Source organism: Papaver somniferum, chromosome 8 (genome assembly GCF_003573695.1).
Source record: "Papaver somniferum cultivar HN1 chromosome 8, ASM357369v1, whole genome shotgun sequence".
Lineage (NCBI taxonomy): Eukaryota > Viridiplantae > Streptophyta > Magnoliopsida > Ranunculales > Papaveraceae > Papaver > Papaver somniferum.
Genome location: NC_039365.1, coordinates 8,120,554 through 8,143,090, shown reverse-complemented (window position 1 = coordinate 8,143,090; position 22,537 = coordinate 8,120,554). Strand labels below are relative to the sequence as shown.

At 36.7% G+C, this 22,537-nt stretch overlaps 3 protein-coding genes across 7 annotated transcripts; 2 read left to right on the top strand and 1 right to left on the bottom strand.

The window, feature by feature from the left end:
- Positions 1-1,358: 1,358 nt before the first annotated feature.
- LOC113306612 (protein HESO1-like) lies at positions 1,359-4,413 on the top strand. Of its 5 annotated transcripts, none has more exons than XR_003338737.1 (5): positions 1,359-1,411; positions 1,494-1,581; positions 1,729-1,858; positions 3,709-3,802; positions 3,919-4,413. XR_003338737.1 is itself a non-coding variant. In XM_026555536.1 (2 exons), exons 1-2 carry the CDS (start codon positions 3,698-3,700, stop codon positions 4,312-4,314), a joined length of 501 nt encoding a protein of 166 aa, XP_026411321.1. In that variant the 5' UTR covers positions 3,389-3,697; the 3' UTR covers positions 4,315-4,413. The 5 variants fall into 5 exon arrangements, 1 of the variants encoding a protein (XP_026411321.1); XR_003338738.1 differs by having other exon boundaries at positions 1,729-1,865; positions 3,715-3,802; XR_003338735.1 differs by having other exon boundaries at positions 1,729-1,865.
- A 632-nt stretch (positions 4,414-5,045) lies between these two features.
- On the top strand, positions 5,046-8,754 carry LOC113304305. Its single transcript, XM_026553381.1, has 8 exons — positions 5,046-5,264; positions 5,393-5,414; positions 7,021-7,077; positions 7,190-7,271; positions 7,365-7,460; positions 7,759-7,883; positions 7,984-8,002; positions 8,259-8,754. The coding sequence occupies exons 1-8, from the start codon at positions 5,162-5,164 to the stop codon at positions 8,511-8,513; spliced, it is 759 nt and encodes a 252-aa protein (XP_026409166.1). The 5' UTR covers positions 5,046-5,161; the 3' UTR covers positions 8,514-8,754.
- A 2,337-nt stretch (positions 8,755-11,091) lies between these two features.
- On the bottom strand, positions 11,092-22,078 carry LOC113301858 (glutathione S-transferase T1-like). The gene is made up of 7 exons (XM_026550700.1): positions 22,014-22,078; positions 21,665-21,738; positions 21,497-21,557; positions 21,317-21,370; positions 21,157-21,236; positions 20,830-21,035; positions 11,092-11,223 (listed from the first exon to the last, which is right to left on the bottom strand). The coding sequence occupies exons 1-7, from the start codon at positions 22,076-22,078 to the stop codon at positions 11,092-11,094; spliced, it is 672 nt and encodes a 223-aa protein (XP_026406485.1).
- Between the last annotated feature and the right edge of the window lie 459 nt (positions 22,079-22,537).

The following is a 22,537-nucleotide window of genomic DNA, read 5'->3' as shown; positions in this document are numbered from 1 at the left end:
AGAATTTTAGGCATCAGGGGGTTTAGGTTTTAACCCCCTTTATTAGACATTTTGCTAAAAAAACTTTATAACAGGTTTTCTATGGAAATGAAGCATTCTGGTTTTGGTGGGCTTGTTCCAAATAATGCAATGAGTAATTATGCTGTTGATAATGAGCTTCTGTAAATTCTGCATTTTCGCTTTTATGGTTGATGTTTTTAGCTTTATGATGGTCAGAACCCTCGTAAGGATGCTGCTATAAGTAGTTTTACGTATGACACTAATAGAATCACATTTTTGAGAAGTTTCAGATTAGATTGATCATTAGGAGTATGATTCAGGTTTCTAATCCAATTCTGGTTACTTATGGTGTTTCAAATAGGTACAATATGAGTGCGCTTCAACCGTTGGTTCGAAGACGCGGGAGTATAAAAATAATTAAGGATGACAGTGTTTGTAATCATGTTGTGGTTGAAGCAACAATGGTTGCTGTTACTTACCAGTCTTACAACATAGATAAAGTGGTAGTTCCAGAACAAGATGATGTTAGAACAACAGGCAATGGTATTGATCCATTTTGTAGAGTTTAAAGTATAATAAAGAGTCTAATGTGATTTTATTTGAATAGGAAATGTTGTTGAGGTGAAATGAGTTAGCAAACATTCATTTCAATTATTTTAATTCAGATTTGGAGTTGAATTCTTCACCATCCTATGATACAAAGGGTGGTAGAATACTGCTGGAGCATTGGTTTAGGGACATTTATACTCAAAGTTATCAGATTATTGGGCGGAGATGTTACAGCTCGATCCACAATCATTCTTACAGACTGCTGTTGGATCTATCGACAGTTTAAAAGGTAACTTTTTGTTTTACTAATGCACAAGTATATGACAATTTGTGAGTACTCATATTTGATCGTTTGGTGGTTAGTAGATTCAAAGGTCAAATAATTATCAATTGTACACAGGTGCATCAGTTGAGCCATTTGGATCATTTGTGTCCAATCTCTGCACGAGATGGAGAGATTTGGATTATATCTATCAAAGTACAAGGAATGTCTCTGGGAGGTAACATAGCGTGCATTCGTTCATCTTCTATCATTTCAATGATCTTGTTTCCTCTTATGTATTCTTTTCTGCCGCATTAATAGATTCGGCTTTTATCAGCGCTCCAGCTTAAGTTGCGTAATGGCCGAAGCATATAATGCATCATGTTGCAGCTTTTCATTCCTCGTTGAATGTTGGTTTCAGGTCTGGTTCGTCATTTGCGACTTCTTCTGCATGCAAGAATCCCCCCTCCAATATTTGAGAGTAACCTCGAAAATATCTCTTGCAACATCTGAATCAGTAATCTTTTGTGCCAAATCAAATCCAATTCATGTTTCTGGATTACTGGGACAGATGAGTGCTTTTGTGATATGGTTTTACTGGTCAGTTTCAGTTTCTCATGATACATTTCTGTTGTATGTCAGCGCCAATACTTCTACCTTACTCTTTATTTCGTCCTTGCAGATCAAGGAGCGGGCAAAGTCACAACAAACCAATGGCCCAAAAAATGGAACACTGAACTAACATTCCTTTCATTTATTTCCATTTTCAGGTAATATTCTTGTCTGAATTAACATTTTCAAGTTATATGATAGTAGTAGTAATTTGGTCTTTACTTTGGATTTAAAGAAGTACTAATATTCAACATTTTCTTTCATTGTTTAAATGGTGTATCCATAACTGTTTTTGCTTCCTTCAGGCATATGGACCTCTAATTTTACCTCCACTAAGGAAAATTACTGAGGGGATTATTGCGGATGGTCATCATCTCACAGTAGTTCAGTTGGATCTGCTAGATCTTTTAAGGATTTTACCTTGATCTACCTGAGGTAACTGGTAAGACTTTAATCATTTTTATGTTTTGAGTTTGGAAATGATCAAACTGGATTACTAATAATGGCCCAGTAAATTAAGAGTGTGTATGTATAAGATGTTTTGAATGGTGATTCACACTTGACACTTAGTAGGAAGTTGAACTCTTTGATAGTTTGATGCCATTTTGAATGGCTTGAGTTTTTGGGGAAAGGAATCTAATCACAATGCAAGCTCACATAGTAGTCATCTTAATGCGATACATCTTTACTTTAGTACTTAAGAAGATAAAGACATGAATAGTTAGGCTGTTGGTGGGGCCAAAATGATTCTAGAGAATTAGTTGTTTTTGTATTTTGAGTTTAGAAGCTAATGACCAAATAACTTCTACTACATTAACCCCCCCGCGACCAAACTTTACCACTAATACTTAATAATAGATCATGTTGGTAAATCCATAGTCTATCCAAATTCGATTACACATGTTTCTCATTCTCATCTATCAAGTAAATGGTTGATTTATCACAAATTTTTGGTAGATGCATAATGTTAATGTCACCATTTCATATTAATTTGCTAATTGAAGCTGTCGATGGTTGATCTTTTGATGTTTATAACCATGGATAATTGTCAGATAGCCAGTTAATTTAGTTGGTAGTGTATTACATTTATCGTGTCGTGGAGTGAGTCTAGGCTTTGTCAATAACCAAAATTTCAAGGAATCATGATAAGTTACTTTGAAGAAGACAAATGCTCAAACTTAAAAATAATGGTGAAATGTGTTTGGTGGCACATGAACGGCACACCTTTAAGTAATGACTCACTTTTATGATTTCTGTGTATTTTCAGAGAATATTGAATGAAATATTATTAAAGGTGTGCTATGTATGTGCCACCCGCCAAACACCCTCAACCACATGTCACCATATTTTTTTGTTTGAGCATTTGTCTTCTTCAAAGTTATATTGGTATCAGTTAGGTTGATATCACATGATACATCGTAGTTGGTAGAATTTCATTTTCAGAATTGAAGGCACAAAATGCACCATGCACTTATGTCTGACAATCTTCAATGGCCCATTTGCTTTGGATTTTGTGTTAAAAATAAAATAAAAAAGATTCGATTTCAATCGTTTTCTCTTCCATTGTTGGACCTTGTCTAATAATCTTCAATGGCAGGACAGCTCCTAGTTACCTCCCACTTTAACCATGCGATATTCTCATCTGTGCTTCAAAGCTCACTAATCTCTTATTGTTAGCAACCAACTATTATTAGCATTTAGCTTGGAAATCCAATTATTAGCAACCAACTACATAACAGTTATTCAATCATTTCTCCAAATCCAGGCTTTTACAATCAAAACCTCTCTTGATCAAACCCATTCATACAATAATTAGATTCTTCCAATTTGCAGATTCGGCGAAGTTGGAATTTCTTTTGTATTCGAAAGAAATTCCAACTTTGTCAAATTCTGCAAATCGGAATAGTTTCAGGATTTTAAATCAAAGCTCTCTGCCTGAGCTTTTTGTTTCATATTTTCAGAAGTAACCTTGCATTATCTTTCCTTGGGGTGTGCTATGATGGCCAACATCCCTTGTGAGAGTACTTCCACAAGTAGAGTGGCAGTAGAATAGAGCGGTGTCAGTTTGGTCGTCAGATATGCCATCAATACGGTTCATAAGGTTTGGCAGAGAACCTAGAGTCTAGACACATTATTACAGTTCTTTCATCTGTACGCATGCAGCTATTAATCACAGTTGCAATTTATTTATTTATTTGAATCATAGTTGCAATATTCATCAAAGCTGATTTCAGTATCCGGTTTGCCACTTATTATTGGGCAGTTTTCTGATATATGCATTTCAGCGTCAGGCGGTCAGAGCACAAAATCTGCACTTATACAGCCCAATGGGAATACAGAAGTTACAATGATCCAAGGACAAAAGACCATCCTTTACTTGTAAGTTCCTCTCAGTCTCTTTAATCATATGGATTTTAAGAATTAGACAATAAGTACCATACTTTTGTGCACTTCCTAACAAACGTAAATTGCTTTTGATGCTAATTGTTGGTTAGATTGAAGATACGTATGAGCAGCCAGATAATGCAGCAAGAGCTGTTTCCATGAGTCTACTTCCCAGCATATCTGAAGCATTTAAAAAGACCCACCATTCCCTTGTTTCATCCAATCAAGATAGAAATTCTCTGATCTATGGTCTTGTTAGACGCCGGGTCAGCTCCCAGCTTATTTCATCACATGGTAATCCGTTGTTTTTCAACAGAGGTGCAACAGATTTCCCTTCACTGTCGCATGCTACACCCCCATCTCAGGACCAGTTTTACAACAGGCCAAATCCGCAGGCCAATGTCGGCATCAACTCATTTTCAAAGCCAACGGGAAAGGTGGGAGCCGAAGACCTCCAGATGATGAGCATCCTATGTTATGTTCTGGTCTCTTTAATGAAGATTTGATGTTGTTGCATTTGCTGAAGTCGGTAAATGTCGACAGCACAGTAAAAATTATTATTATGAACTAGACTTGATCATAGTGGACCCAGATGCTTTCTGCAAGGACTACAACCTTACCTCGTATTGGTAGTGGTCAGTCCACTATTAATGAACTTTATTTATGACCCAGACCGGGAACCTAGCAACAGTGACTCCTGAGCTTGAACACCCACATTCATAGATGCCACTTAACACCCACATTTACAAGATAAACAAAGCAAAATCAAAAAGCAAAAATATCATTTTTTCTGAAACGGAGGTAATATATCCAATTTAGGCTGCGATGATATTAGACAGTCAATGTTGTTCAGTATCGGCCAAAGCCACCGGTCCAGGTTAACGATCCATATCCACCATTTAACAGAGAACAGTAATTATCACATATAGGTAACCAAAAACAAACGCGGAAATAGTAAATATTTTCAGTAACTTCTTCTGAGAAAACCAATCGTTATCGGATCCACGTGAGATTACCAAAACTCAAATCCTCTTACAAAACTATGGTTACATCAAGCTTGATTCATCGATTCTTATCATCCGTTAGATTTGATATCTTTTGCTGTTTAGTACAGGTGTATCACCCTAATCATTTTATTACATCGAATTCGATGTTCTTATAAATACATACTGATTCCGTGTATCAATGTCTTCCATTGGACGTTTTTTAGTACTTTTTCTTAGCTGTTTATCATGTTCCTTTCTTCTTCTTATAGAAAGAGAGAGAAGAATAGGTTCAAAATCAAAATTATTACTTCTTCCTCTCTGGAAACTCAAATTTAGGGTTCGTCAAGATTATCAGAAGTTTATAGTCATGGGGCGTCAACAGGAGAATCTAGATAAGATGAAGGTCCGTCAGGATTATAGAAATCTATGGCATACTGATCTTATGAGTACTATTCAAGCTGATACTCCTTGTAAGTCGAATCATCAACAACAACGGATTTTTTTTCTGTTTTTTTTTTTTTTTTTAAATTTTTTTGTTTGATATTTTGTGGAATTGGGAATTTGATTTGAAAATGTTTTGTTGTTGTTGTTGTTGCAGATTGTTGTATGGCGTTGTGGTGGTAAGTAAATCTTGATCTGATGTGATTCAGTGCTACGGAAAGTTTCGTCTGATGATTAAATTATTGGTTCTTGTATGAATTTGTTCGTATTTTTGGGGATTTTTGTGTTTTGTTGGAGTAAGAATTGGTCATATTAGAGAATGTTGACTTGATTGAACTTGAGTTGACTTGATGAATGTTGAGGTTTTAGAGCAATGTTGGATGAAATTGCTGAAAGATTAAGATTTTAAGATTAATCAAGTGTTATTGGTGCCTGAAATTCTGGTAAATGCTTTAGGTTTACTTGTATATTTTAGGGGTTTCTTGCCTTTGAGTTTACTTTCTTTCATGAATAGAGAAAATACAGGAGGGATTAGTGTCTTTTACGAGTATCAGATGGATCAGTTGTTGTTTACCGCTGTAAATGATCATTATTCATGGAAATAATCCTTGCAAACGAACAAATTTACTTTTGATCTTAGCTATTAAACCTAGATATCTTTAGTTTAACCTAGGTCCTAGAGTTAGACTCATGGATTAGCTCTGCAATCATAGTGGGTTCTTGTTTCAATAGGAGAAAAGAAATCAGGTAAGAACAAAGTAAGGGGGAAAGTGGTGTGGCTATACTTCTTTTGTAGCATTTGCGCATAAGTACGAAAGAACAGAGGTAAACCTCATTTTTAGTATGTTCGACTAATAAGATGCTGTGTACTTCTTTAAGTTCTTTTGTCGGAAGTATTAGCACACTGCACGCTCTGGCTTTTGTTACGGTCCCAGATATTAGTATAACCTAAATACGGAAGAAGAAAAACCTCATTTTTGGAAAATTTGAGTAACAACATGGCGTGTCTATACTTATATTGTAGGATGTGTTAGCACACACTGCACACTCTGGCTTTGGTTAAGGTTCTGTTATTGGATTTCAGTTCTAGTTATCTCTATGTTAGATTTGATGTTTGGATGTTCATTAATCAAAATTTATACCACGGCCTTACCACAAGTCCTTAATTTTTGTATGCACATGAATGAGGTATAAGATGATATAGATGGGTGGAGCATGGGTTTTCAAACAAGAAAAAACATTCAAATAATCAAAGCTGCTAGGCCTGTCTTGCTGTCGTAGAGCCTTTCCCCTAATTATCATAGAGTATGATGCTTGTGTTGGCTGATAAACGTAAACCTCTTCATAGCATGTAACATTTTTTAGTATGTCTGCAATAGCTATTAAAGGACAGCCACTATTGACAAGATTTTCATTTTATAAGTATCTTGCAAGTCATGTGTGGGTAATGTATCTAGAAATAACGTTCACTGCAGATTTCATCAAATTTTTCTCTCAACAATCTCTTAAAAATGCAAATGCATGCTGTTGAAAACTTCTATAGTCATCAAGTACATTAAAAGTTCGGCAGCTTTTAAGTATGTACATTTTTCAATGGTAGAAGAAGCGAATCAAGTCTGACCTGTTTTGCCTCTATATCTTTTTCTCATTGACATTAAAAACAAAGCTTGATATCTCTTAAATGCTTGATTTCTTTCCAGATAATGAGAATTGTATTTTATGGTATTACATTGCAGAATGAGTACTTATCTTTTTGTTTATCTAATCCGTCGTTTCAAATTGTAGTGGACCATGTGTATCCTACATGCTTCGGAAACGAGCTATTTACAATGACATGAGAAGGTAATCAATGTCGTACTTATGCCTTGGGAGACAACTTATTTTATTAGTTTTAAATTCTTATGGAAAGCTGAGTGACTCTTTCTCGGTGAACCTTCTGCTGTTTCCATGTCAGGTATGTTTGTTGTGCTGGTTATCTCCCATGCAGTGGTAGATGTGGAGAAAGTAAGTGCCCTGAGTTTTGCCTTGCTACTGAGGTTAGAAATATCTATCTCTCCTAAAGTCTGTTTGAATTTTGATCCTATTCTTAACAGTTACTATAAAGGTTATACACTTCCTCTCTTGTACAGGTTTGCCTTTGTTTTGGAAATTCAGTTGCATCCACCCGTTTTCTATTGCAAGACGAGTTCAATATACAGACAACACAATGTGATAATTGCATTATTGTAATTTCTCTCTCACTCTCTCTACCTCTGTGTGTATAAATTTTTACTGATATACATACACCTTATATGTGTGTAGCATTATGAATCCTTGGTCTGTGAATACCTAGGGTTTGAACTTCCATAAAGAAAATGCTTTTCCATTACTGCGATGCTTTCATTCACTTTGTGTGAAGCATTTTTTTCAGCTTTGTCCACTGATATCTACTTTTTCCTGATATTCTTAAAATCTCGTGTATGATACTTTTCTCATTTATATAATTTTTTATCATCTCTCTTACATATCTGTTTTGACTCACAGGGTTTCATGTTCTGTCTTCAACAAGTTGCCTGCATATTTTCCATTGTTGCAATGATTGTTGGAAGTGAGGAAATATCAGAAGCTTCTCAGATATTATCCTGCCTGTCTGATCTCGTCTATTGCTCGTAAGGCTTTCTTCCCGCACCTAATATTGTCTACTATTGCACTGATTATGAAAATTGCATTTGTGACTGTACTGACTCTGCTTTAAATTTGCATTTGCAGGGTTTGTGCTTGTATGCAGGTATGCTCCATATATAATAGTTATTTACTTTTACGATATGTTGTGCTGTAGATCACATTAACTGACCACATTATGAGGAAAATGATGTGCATGTACACAGTACAGTAGCTAATGTGGCTAGTTCAATATATGCTGCCACGTCAGTGGTCAGTAAGTGTGGTCCATCTAGCACAGCTGTTACTTAAGATTAGCGTATTTGTTCCCTACATTTTCCTGGTGAGTTGTTTTATCTCATCTTAATTTTGGAGTATTGCAGACACAACACAAGATCGAAATGGACAAAAGGGATGGAGTCTTTGGACCTCAAGTGATGGGAGTACCTCCTGTTCAAAATATGTCACGTATTGACCAGCCAGTTCCTCCACATGTTGGATATCCACCACAGCAAGGATATGGTTACCCACCACCCCAGCCTCAGGGTTACCCACCTGCTGGTTATCCCCCACAAGGATACCCTCCAGCCGGCTACCCACCTGCTGGTTACCCACCAGCAGGTTATCCTCCAAAGTAAGATGTGCGCCACAGATTTCTTTCTCCTATTGAAATGGGGGTTTTCTTCCATTTTTGTTGTTCTCTCTGTTACATGATTTGATGGACGGACGGCTTTAGTAGACTTCTGTTTTGTGAGACCTTACAGTTATCTAGTGTTTATACTGGTTTGGTGGTTTTACCATTTCTATATTGAGACCGAAGAACAAATTATAGTTTTATGTTCCGTATCATTGTCAATAACATATTCCAGTTTTTGTACATCTCTCGAAATGGTTTTCATTTGTTTGTTTTTTAGAATCGATTAACATTTCTGACTTAGTCAAGGATATGCAACCAGAGCTCTAGAACTTGCACCCACCTGATTAATAATCCGCGTACTAGGTTCCGTAGCTTCGGAATAAAATTAAGCATCAATTTACAAGATTGATATACTTAACTGATTTTTTTTTATCGGATAAGCTTCAGACAGAACTCCAGGGCTCACTTCCAAACGATAGAGCTCAATGGCTTAAACTCAAGGATTGTAACTGAAAACAGACCATTACTTCTCTCCACTATCCAAGATGCTGGCATTGAATTTACAAGGAATAACAAAGATTGAAGTTTTTATTAGGTAAGCTCAAAGCTCAAATTAAAAACAAGAAAATGCTGATGGAAAAAAAATAGAGGCTAAATCATAAGAAATATTCATATGTACTTGTCACGAATTGATAATAAACTATCTGAAAATAAACATAGTACTTGTCAAGAATTGACAGTAAACATAGGTAAGATTCTTTGGACATAAGTCTAGTTCTTTTTTTTTTTTGTATCTTGTTATAGGGGCGGCATGGTTTATCATTAACATTAAATTTGATTATCATCACTAAACTAGGTTATCAATTGTGAGGGTTATTTGTCATTTCCAGTTTTTTTTTTTATAAAGGACACCTTGAATGATCATGTAATGATCCTTTTTTGTCCTATTAGAATGCCGCCCCTCTAATAAACCATGCCGCCCCTATAACAGGCTACATTTTTTTTTTGGGCGAAACCGTCCTATTCTCCACATAAGTACCTGACTTGAGCGAGACAAGGCTCTCCGTATAACGTACTAGTTCATGCATATTCCCCGCACTTGGGTACAATACTGTTTTGATAATAACCGACATAGTGTCGAGACTTTAGTTCTTTGGCATATCTACGAATCTCTGATTGCTAATATTGAAAGAGGCAATGACTTTCACCTGTGGGTTTAGTATCTAACCAGTGAAGAGCTCCGTTGAGAAACACGGGATCTTTTCCAGGACGAAACTCGTAAGGGACGGTTGCGAGCCTGATGGACTAGGTCTAGAGCTAAGACAATGTTTTTGTTGGATCCTCTACATGGCTTCTGGCTGTGTTGGTGACGATGGTTAATAGGGATGGTATATTCAGTTCGTTATATTCGAACAAGTAATCTAACCGAGCAGCTATGTACACTTTTGCATGATGACAATAATGAACCTTAAGATTTTAACAAGATGCCTTGTGATCGACTTAATTTATAAACTAAGATCGAATCAATAAAAGAAGTGACCAGAAGCAAAAATTAATCCTAACATAACCAAAAACAAAGTGATCAGAAGCAAAAAACCAATCAGCTACAAATGAAGAGGCATGTACAGCATTTTGAACGTTTTCAAGTGTTTCGCTGATAGCCCAGCTAGGGCTATGTTGTTGCATAGATTGCAACATAATTTTCTTTCTCTTTTAGGAGGGACGGGGTTAGCTGATAGCTCACGTAGAGCTGTTGATGGGCATTCAATTCATAGCTGATTGGCGATATGGAATGCAAATCTAACTTATTATGTGCACAATTTCGGATGTGGGACTATCATCTAACAGGGTAATTGCAGTTTTAAGGAAACTTTAGCATAACAAGAAGCAGGGATGGGGTGTTTGGACCTGAGTGCCTTGAGGTCAACTAACAAATGTCACGTATTGACCAGCCACTTACCCACCTGCTGGTTACCCTGCCCAAGTAGTTTTCTCGTTTCTCTGAGTATAGACTCGACTTTGATGAATCCTAATTCCAGAATTCTTTCTTTGGAGCAGAAGTAAGATATTATTCTTTGAAATGTTTAGAATCATCGATTAGCCAAGTTATGCAAGTCGTAAGGTTAACTGTTGACAATGATCACTTTAGTGATTGATCTTGGTTCTTCTTAACTTCTTCAGTTCGTACCGGTTGGAATGTAGAGACTTAATAGTGGGACGGAGGGAGTATAATTTATGATTAGTTTTGATCAACTAAATTTGACAACAAACTTAACCCCGATGTCAATGTTGGCTGCGACGTGCACATGGAAAAGGAAAACATAGAGTGGTTTATAGAATTTATTCAGATTACTTGTGGAACTTGGAATATAAGTGCGTAAATACATATCCTTGTCACATCAGCAAAAGGAAAATAGAAAAACAAAAAAAAAATGAAGCAGAAGCAAAGCAAAAGAAGAAGTAGCAGAAGAAACAGCAAAAGCGGCGGTGAAGCGTAAGTCTTATAACTTGGACGAAAGCATTGCTTTGATACTTGACATGGATTCATAGTTTTCTTCATTGGGTATCTTCTTGATTTTTTATTTTGCTTTGAATAAGATGTTATGTGCTTCTTCAAAATGGGGGCTTGTCGCGATTCTTGTATTCTCTATCCATTTCAGAACTTTCTTGAACGGGCTTAATATTCGACTACGATCCTTGTCGTCCAAAATCTGATTCCAATCCAACGGAACTCATCATTATTTTTTAGCAACATGACGTACACTAGAAACACAACGGAACATCCCCTCATATTGTTATATTCACAATATCTCACACTTTGAGCAATATTTTTCTTAATAAAACCCAAACGTTGAAAAATTTAAAGCTAATATCTAGGGGATATGTTCCTGTTACATAGTTCTACATATCTACCAAAAAGGAACATGTTTTGAAAATATCAACACCACTATCTATAATTTCTTTATTTCAACAGTTGAAAATTCGTAGATTTTTAATGACTGACTTTCAATGTACGAGATGATAGTGTTATACGTCTCGGAACGTGGTCATTTAATTTTTGTACTGTGTAGAGCTTTATAAGAGAAATATATCCCCAAACTATTAATTTCAAATCCGTCATTACTTAAGTTTTGTGAAGAAAAATATCGTTCAAAGTGTGACATAGTGTGAATATACATAACAGTGTAAGTAGATCCTCCCTTGATATATTTAAGAAGGATTAACGATGTTTACTTAATTTTCCTCGCGTTTTTAGGGGCCACTCAAAAGGATTTAGGGGCCAATAATAAAACAAAAAAGGTCACCCAAAGGGAAAATGTAGCCAGCCCTTATCTCGCGTAATTCGTAATGGCAAAATTACCCTTATATATTCGGAGGATATGATAACATTTTTATCCTCCGATTTGAATCGGAAGACAAAAATTTACCCAGACTTCCGATTGTAGTCGGTGCAGTATTAGAATGATTTCTGTTTCATTTATTCAATTTCTTTTTCATTTTTGAGTTGTTAGAGTTATAGAGAAGAAGATGAAGGAAAAAAGGGAAAACCCATTTTATCACTACAAAAATGGATGGATATGAAGAAGAAGGTGAAAATCATGGCGAAGACGATTTGGGGTATATGTTGAATGATCCAAACTTTTGTGGAGAGGAAAACCTAGACGACCCTTTCATGGAAGAAAATGGAGAATCGCCTGATATTGAAGCTAACGATGCATGTAAAACACAGGTATTGTGTTAAGAAACTCAAATACTAGATTTGTATGCGTTTGTGTGCTTTTGTAAACAAGAAAAACCGATTATTGCATGCATTGAATGCCATGAACTACCCAGATTCGGTAGATAATTTCTCGAATAAACTTACGAATATAACACACTGAGTACCAAATATGTATATTCGGTAGTTCCAAGATAGTAGTTTACTGCCGAATATGAGAAAAAACCCCAAACTGGTTTTCCAAAAAAATCTACATTCGGTAGTTATGTAGAGTTATTTACCTCCGAATGGCCCCAAAAACGAATTCCTCAAAAACTTTCAAAACTCCTTATCCTTTACAATCGGTAATAGTTTAACATTATTTGACTGCCGAATATAACAGTGGCCTCAAAATAAAATTTTCGAAAACTTTAAAATCGGATGTTTATCGATTAAAGTTATCTCCCGGTTATTTATATTCGGCTGTTTTACTATATATTTTAGATTTCGATTATATCATTTTTTGCACTCAGTAAACTGTGTACATTCATTTGCATAAATCGGGTGTTTTAGGTAACCGATAGGATTCCGAATATAGTATATTCGGAAGTTTGACTTATTTAATAACCTCCGATTATTGTATAATAATTTGTTGCTTTCATATGCAGGCCGTTGAAGAGTTTGTTGATGATTTCTATTTGAGGCCCGACACTTCCCTATACTATGCAAACGATTTGGTATACTCATTACTACTTTTCTTTTCTTTTTTCAAAATTTATATGTTAAATGGTTATGCTTATTAGATTTGTTTTGTTTTATGCACGTTTAGACATTTGGAAGTAAGAAGGAGGCAAAGGAATGGCTTATGAACAAGGCAAAAGATAACATGTGCGTGGTAGTTCAAAATAATCATGTTAGTGACACTCGATTTGAAATGATTTGTGAGCGAGGTGGGACGCGAAAGAGTCACCAGGGAAAGAATAGTAAGTACGTACGGAAGAAGAATAGGAAATACCGAAGCAATACCAAGAAGATAGGATGCCCATTTAAGATTGTCTTCTATAAGCCCGATGGTATTAAAGGTAAAGAGTATAAAATGTATAAAGTTGATAACGGTTGTCACAACCATGATGATCCGTTGGATTTAATTGGACATGTAATGGTTGCCAAGTTAAAACCACATCAAATGCAGACGGTGAGGTCTATGCGGATCCAAAAAGCGAGTGCGGTCTTAAGTAAAATAAAGGCGGACGACCCCGACAACTTGTCTTCTTTGTCTACAATTAAGTCGGCCCTAGCTACGATCAAAAGGACTGAATGGGATGGTAGAACGGTCATGCAACAATCGGAGTGGTTAGCGGAGTTACACGGCTACACCTTGAGAAGGGAAGAAAAGGATGGTATAGTGGTTCGTATTTTCTTGGCACATCCCGAAATGATCCAATTGGCTCAATGCTTTCATCAAATTTTGTTGATAGATGGTACTTATAAGACAAACAAGTATAACATGCTGTTGTTGAACATTGCTTGCCATACTTCGGACAAAAACACGTTTACGATTGCATGGGGTTTAATGGATCATGAGAACAATGTGAGTTTCATTTGGATGTTTATGGGGATGGAAATTGTGGGTTTCACGTTGCTACGAAACAAATGGTTTACTTTAGAGAGGCGGATATCGAAGATGTCACCCAATGCCAATATTTAAGAAATAAGATGGCGGTACAACTAGTGAAGGACAAGGGTTTTTATATGGAGATGATGAGGCGAGGAGATAGATATGACAAAGAACAAGAGTTCAAAGACTTAGTTGCGCGTGTGAAGTGCCGAAAGGGATTGAAGACAATCGGATCCAAGTATTGGATGACAATGCCTAAATTTGGATATCTCCTAGCGAACATTTTGAATTGCGTGGTACATTTCTTTGTTCCTCCTATGTATGGACTTAGCATGACGTTTGCACCCACAAGAACGGCTTGCGACGAGTCGGTTAAAGATAGAAGAATCGTAATGGCATTTTTGAATGAAATGCATTTTATCGGTTTAAGAGTAAAGAAAGATTGTCTGTTACCTCCGTTGAGTAAGTGGAACGATTACTTCCCGATGAACCATTGCAAGGATTGGGTGAAATAATATGAGTCCAACATGGTTGATTGGGATCGCGTTATGGACAACAACTTTCCCGCTGAGTTACTCGAATTGATCCCCTCGGATGATGACGATGTTTGATCGTTTTTTTTTCGAACATGTAATTTGTACAAGTTTTTTGGAATTTTTTTTTGTGAAGGTATTTGATTTAATCGGTCGCAATATTATAATCGGTTGGTAATGATACACGTTTTAATTCCGAATGTAGGAATCGGGCTATTTGATACACGTTTTGATTTCGAATATTATAATCGGTTGGTAATGATACACGTTTTGATTCTGAATATTATAATCGGTAGAACTCTTAAATATCTATCTACCGATTTGGTGGGTATTTCGAGCCACGAATATAATTTTTTTTTGAAACTATGTAATCGGAACAACAATATTATAACACTTCAATCCGATTAATCATATTCGGGAATTCCATATTTTATCAAACCGCCGATTAATATTAAAAATTTGAATTTACATCACTCAAACATAACATGTTATTCTTTTTTCCCATTCCGAGATGCAACAATCAACGCGGCTTCGAAATGTAGAAACGACTCTCCTCTCCACTTGGAATAAGCATCTTGTGCCGCAAACCTGTCGTCTCTGTGCCTAGCAAGAATACGGTTGTACTCGGTGCACAATTTTATAACATGGTGCACCCTTGAAGAAACATGGGATGGTTCATAATTGTGGCGTGGCTTCTTGTACTTACCAACAAAAGGACCCAATGAAACGCTAATCCAAAATATACTATCGTCATGTTGTTCTTTGGGTAGATCTTTCACAATGTAATAATTTTTTATCCATTCGGTCTCTTCCTCAACTTGTTTTAATCTTTCTCTATGATGGAATTGTTCTTCACCTCGCTTCTTAGCCTTGATTTCCTCTTCCTCCTCCTTCGTTGCCACTAACGATGGTTTAATTTTTTTGGGTTGTTTGTTCCTTTTTTGTATTTCTTCTTCCATTGCTGCAATTGATGTAGTTTTTCGCTTGCATCTTCGAAGTATGTTGTCGATTGATGATGGACTTGCCATTGAAAAGGTTTTTCATTCTGATTTTTTTACTCAATAATAACTGAGAGGGGTTACCCTCCTTATATAGATTAGAGTTCCAACGACTCTAATTTTTGAAAATATGTCCGTTGAGGTTTCTGAAAATATGGCCGTTGAGGTTTCGTATCAATGATGCACCACAATCGGTTGCTAACGATACACGTATTCCCTCCGAACAAGAAATTCGGTAGCGAAATTAAATTTTTATCTACCGATTAAGTTGGTATTTCTAAAAACGACTATATTATTCGGAGGATAATTTTTTTTTGTAAAGTCCCGAATGTACGCTGGCCCAAAAATCAGAATTTTGGAAAAACTAATACTTTTCAAATTTTGAAATTGAAATAATCGGAAGTTAACTTAGTTACCCGAACTTCTGAATATGGGTTGTCTAACCTTCTATATTGGACCTTGGAACCACCTAGAGCCATGGGATGGTTTGTTTTGAACTTGTAATATTCGGAGGATAATTTTTTTGTAAAGTTCCGAATGTACGATGGCCCAAAAATCAGAATTTGGGAAAAACTAATACTTTTCAAATTTTGAACTTGAAATAATCGGAAGTTAACTTAGTTACCCGAACTTCCGAATATGGGTTGTCTAACCTTCTATATTGGCCCTTGGAACCACATAGATCCATGGGACGGTTTGTTTGAACTTGTAATATTCGGAGGATAATTTTTTTTGTAAAGTTCCGAATGTACGATGGCCCAAAAATTAGAATTTGGGAAAAACTGATACTTTTCAAATTTTGAACTTGAAATAATCGGAAGTTAACTTAGTTACCCGAACTTCCGAATATGGGTTGTCTAACATTCTATATTGGCCCTTGGAACCACCTAGAGCCATGGCATGGTTTGTTTTGAACTTGTAATATTCGGAGGATAATTTTTTTTTGTAAAGTCCCGAATGTATGATGGCCCAAAAATCAGAATTTGGGAAAAACTGATACTTTTCAAAATAATCGGAAGTTAACTTAGTTACCCAAACTTCCGAATATGGGTTGTCTAACAACACAAATCATTGTCATTTGAACTTGTCTAACTTAGTTACCCAAACTTCCGAATGTACAACACAAATCATTGTCATTTATCTGCTCTTCTTTACTTTAAGACCGTGACTACCTCCCAGTCCTGCACGACCACGGGTTTGAGCACCTTCAGTTGGAGCAGCTTCAGTTGGAGCACCTTCAGTGCTCGATGAAGCTCGAGTTCTTTTACCCGTCTTTGATACTGCCACCTTAGGCGGATGCCTCTTCGTGACTTCCTCCCCAAACTGGGCAGCATAATCTTCGTTATCCATATTATCAACTAGATCTCTAGCCTCTTTGATCTTCTCAGCTGGCATGGGATCTCCGCTCTTCAGGCATGCAGTTAACATTTTGGAAACACGCTTGAACCTATTCACCTGTTTTTTATACGTAATGACATAACATCAAACGGTAATTATCTAAGATTTATAGGAATAATATAAAATGAACAAAAATATAAGAACACGCACTAGTCTATCATAACCAGCTAGTTTGTCTTTGATGATACAATTATAACTTGAACCCGCCGCAGTAGTGTTGGATTTGATTTCACGGATAACCAAAGGATGTGATACCTTGTTATACCAACTCATATAGTCTGGAGAATTTTCATCACCTCGGGTGGTTCGTCTACCAGTGTCGATAATGAAGTCATTCCTCTTATCCCAGTTATCAAGAACAGTAGGTGGGCCTGTGTGAACAATCGTGAGATTATCACCACTAGAAGAGCACAACTTCAACTCCAATTTGTAGTAATCCCCCATTTTCTCCACAGGTTGATGTTGCATATACCCGTGTTGTCGCATCACCCTAGAGGGCTTATACATCACATATCCTGTGGGGTGCCACAATGGTCCAAAATAAAGGGACAAGTCCGATCGAACATTTATATGCCCACTGGCTCGATCTTCCTTGTATGGATCAAAGCATACGTCCGAGGCCTTCAATTGGTCCAAAATCTCCCTCATGCGAATCAACTGCTGCTCTTTTGTCCTAGAACGGTTGTCTTCAAATATATACTTTGTTCCTCTAGGAGTACCTTTGCACCACCCCGGGTTCTCTCCGGCCAACTTCAAGGTAGGGAAGTGGTCATAGATCCATGCCTATATACATAAGAAACCAAGTTTTAGTAAATAGATTGTGTATATTCGGTAGTAATTTCCAAACATTATTTCCGATTATACATAATCGGAAATAAAACTGAGTACCTATCCACCGAATACCAAACATTCAGAAATAGATATGGATCATTTCCTAACGAATATGCGTCATTTGGAGTTCAGTAACCTATAGTTTTTCTGTCCTGTATATTCGGTAGTAATATCAAAAGAATATTTCCGATTATATATAATCGGAAATAAAACTAAGTACCTAGCCACCGAATAACCATTATTCGGAAAAGAGATGGATCATTTCCTACCGAATATGCGTCATTTGGAGTTCAGTAACCTATAGTTTTTCTGGCCTGTATATTCGGTTCTAATATCAAAAGAATATTTCCGATTATATATAATCGGAAAACAAATTAAGTACCTAGCCACCGAATAACCAACATTCGAAAAAAGAGATGGATCATTTCCTACCGAATATGCGTCATTTGGAGTTCAGTAACCTATAGTTTTTCTGGCCTGTATATTCGGTTCTAATATCAAAAGAATATTTCCGATTATATATAATCGGAAAACAAATTAAGTACCTAGCCACCGAATAACCAACATTCGGGAAAAGAGATGGATTATTTCCTATCGAATATGCGTCATTTGGAGTTATGAATATGCATCATATGTATTGTCTACCGAATAACTATAGAGTGAGTTATAGAGTTAAAGAAAAAACCTGCAATAGAGCCACGTTCTAGGAAACCTGGCAGGTTCCTAGCCTCGAAGCCTTTCTCAACTCTTCCATCAAGAATGCTAGGCATGCCGTGCCACAAGAATAGTCACCGACTTCATGGAGAGGATCCAAAAGTTGTATAAGGTTGGCGTCGATCCGGTTGCCAGAAGTATTGGGGAATATGTCACATCCCAATACAAAAACGAGATATGCGGTGGCAGCGTGGTTCACTTGCTCATCAGTTAACGTTCCATTCTTTTCCTTTTCCAAGGTACCTCGGAACATATTCATCAAAGCTGTAATGTTGATCTGTCTTGTTCTGTAACTTGCATGCCTCCTAAACTCTGTTGTTGTTGTCTCTTCATCCCAACCTAAGCATTTTTTAGTTAGAGCATAAAGTTGTGCCCAACTTAACTGCTTTGTATAGTTAAACTTCACAGCTGTGCTTTGGTCGGGAAGGTTAATAATCTGCACAACATCATCCGGAGTAATCGTCATCTCCCCAAACGGCATATGGAAAGTATCGGTCTCAGGATACATTCTCTCCACGAACGCCGATATGGCCACACGATCATGTTCCAACAATGAATTCTCGGTGGCATTAGCTAACCCCGAGTTGGCAACAATTGACTTGAACCTTTCACATTCACCGGATAAAGGCCACGCAAGCATTTTTGTTGGTGCGGCGGTAGGTTTGAGTAGACGGACCGCATCTTGATGATCCTATTAAAGTACATAAAAAAATCCTTAATACAAATATTACGATATAACACATAGACAATACATTAATAAAAAATAGTAATTTTATTACCTCGGTTTCGTATATTTCTCTGGCCCATGAGTCTTTGTATCCAAATAGAAATTTTCCTCCATCCGCCGGTAACCCAAGGATTGTGCCTGCTGGAATACCCTTCTTCTTCAAGTGCTGAGGGACAAGATGTGATGCTTTCTTAGCAATATCCTTCTTTACACCATCTTTTCCTTTTTTGGCTTTTTGGGTACCACTTGGTTGTCCTTCTTCTTCTACTCTTGGCACTGGATCAACTGGTTCAATTTCATGGTGGGGTGTAACTTGTGGAGCAGTTGGTTATGCACTTTGTTGAGCGAATTGTTCAACACTTGGTTGCACCCCTTGTTCACTTCCTTGTTGTTCTACACTTTGTTCAGCACTTGGTTGCACTCCTTGTTGACTACTTTGTTCTTGTAAGCTTTGTTTAGCACTTGAATTATGTTTGGCACTCCTTTCCCTCCTAGCACTAGCTGTCACTTTCTTCCTCTCTTCTCGACTTTGTCTAAACAACAAAGAAAGGAACAATATTTACAAACTATACAATCGGAAGACAAAGTATGGAAATATAACCCGAATGTACACATTCGGACGTAAAAAGAAACATACTGTTCCCGAATACAAAACAATCGAAAGCTAACTAAACATATTTAAAACCGAATATGCATCAATTGGAGTTCAGAAGCTCTAAATTTTTCATCCTACACAATAGGAAGCAAAAGTACAAAACTATAACCCGAATAAACAAATTCGGAAGTAAGAAGACACATATTTTTCCCGAATGAAAAACAATCGGAATATAACTAAACATGTTTACAACCGAATATTCATCAACTGGAGTTCAGAAACTCTAAAATTTTATCCTACATAATCGGAGGTATAAAACATTATATTGTCTTCCGAATAAATACTAGCCCCAAAATGGGATTTTTCCTATATCAGAAATTTTGAGATTTTTTCAATATATATATATATTCGGTAGTGAGTGTACTTCCGAATACTGTGTGTCTACTTAAATATATTCGGGAGCCAAAAAATTCATTAAACTACCGATTATTACCAGTTTGTATCCAGGAAGATATGGCCAACAATATTCGGCCGATAACCATCAAATATTTCTCCCGAATACTGTCGATGTTCTTGAGAAATGAAGAACACGACTACATTCGGAAGTAAATAAGCATGAATATCGCCCGAATCTGGATAAATAACCGAAAACCCTAGAATTTTTTTTTCTCGATTCGTCGAATTAAAGCGAAATAAACCCCAAAAATGATAGATTCTGACCTAATTGGGACCGTTTGAAGTTGACGAAGTGTTTGACTATCGGAATCGCCCCACCGACTACATCGACGGGTACTTCTTCTTCGCGTTCTTCGCGTTCTTCTTCATTTGCAGCAAGAATTTCTTTATTTCTTGCTAAAATCCCAATCTTTGGATCGATACCCCGAGCAACGTTTTTGGTTCTAGGTCCGTGGGTTTCATTTCTCTTATCCATTGTTTTATAAATGAATCGACGATGTTTTGATTTTACGATTCGCGACGATGTTTCGGTTGAACACAAGAACGAGGAAAAAAAAAATTCTTCCACAATCGGAAGATAATATGAAACTGGAAGAAGAAGAGTTGAAATGAGTAGAATTTTTTTTGATTTGGTTTTTATACAGTTTTACCAGAAGGGCATTTATGTAACTTCAATATCATATAGGGTACCCCTTAATTAGAGTCTTTGACTGGGTATAAATTGATGGCCCCTAAATCCTTTCGGGTGGCCCCTAAATCCATGATTTCGCAGACAAGGCTAAGATCAGCAATAGATGGTTGTGAATTACCCAACAAGAATTTTTCATTTTCAATGAGCCACACAGATTCAATTTTCGACAGGGATGAGATCAAAAGTTTTTCGGCTTTGGCTGCTGCTTGTGGATTCATAGCACGACCCACTATAGGTCCTAGTACAGTATTCAGACAGAAGGTAACTGCGATACACAACGTGAACATCATTAGCATACGACTGAAGAAATGATATGACATGTATTCATGTCGCACCGCATACGTTATAAAGTTGAGAAATTGGCAACGAAATGAGGGCTAAAATACCAGGACCACGACGTAAATTAGAATGATGCCAATCTAAGACTGAGTCAATCTTAGCTCTCTTGCATAAATCACTTGGATACCTTAGAAATGGAGGACACAAATGTGAAACGACCAAGATTTAATATATTAGGTTTCTCAAGACGGTCGTTTTTCAGCTTACCAGTGATCAGCGACAGCAGGAAACACACAAGCAAGATATCTAAGAATTGCACGACTACAACATACCAAAGGAAACACTTGTAAGCAACGAAAACATGATTATTGTTCTTCGACTAATACAAAATTTGTGCTTTATATTTTAAATTAAATTAATTGCTGAAATTGAAACAGAGTTAGTTACCTCTCAAACAGCTTAAACCTGCCATCATATATAGCTGGAACTTGACCCAGAGGGTTTATTGCTGGAAAATTATCGTACCCATGATTAACAGAAAAGTATACGTACTGACAACATTATTTACTAAGATGAAAGAAAAGTGAACGCCAAGAGAAAAATTCATAGATCAACCTCTATATTCTGGCAAATGATTCTCGCGCTTGGCTAAATCTACGCTGACCTCCTCGAAATCGATTCCATTTGCACTGTAACATAAAACGCGGCCCCAAGTTAATTTAAAAACACATGTTTCACCGTCTATCTGAACTCCACTATCTTTAGGTAGTGACGTAGAGAACCATCAAATGGTCTGATAGTTTTCATACTCTTTCCCACCGCGGAGGTAGGGGTTTTAACTCCATAATTACCAAACCAACTCAAATTTAAAGGAGTTTACATGTAATCTAGCAACCACTGGACTATCCTATCAAAGAAAAAAGAACGGCACGTACGTAATTTAGTAACGAGAGAGAGAGATTACTCGCAGAAGATGACAACGGCTCTGCAAGGTTGAGACATTCGATAGCTATATATTTTGAGATTCATCTTTCAGGCAAGTTGGTGTTCTTCACCCAAATCTCAGCTGAATTCGCACTTTAGAATGAGAAAATAGTAACGGTACCTAGTATAACAGCAATAAGCAAAAGAAACAAAACTAAGAAAGATATGGGAGGGTTTTGACTCGAGGGTCGTCGAGAGAAGCGAAACAACAGAGAGGACTATAATTGTACAGCAGAAGAAAGAAGAAACTAACATTTAACTATAAATGGAATTTGCAGTTAACATAAGCTTTAACCATATATAGCAAAAGAAACTATAGCTTCCCTCTTTCAAATATAAATAATGTTGTTTAAATCGGCACGATTTATAAAGGGGATACCAGTTTTCCTAAGTGCTGATACTATTTCATAGATCCAACGATCAGGATCGATGGAATTTTTTTGTCCTATATAAAACGGTCGGCACTTAGTAGAACTGGTATCCTCTTTTATAAATCATATATTA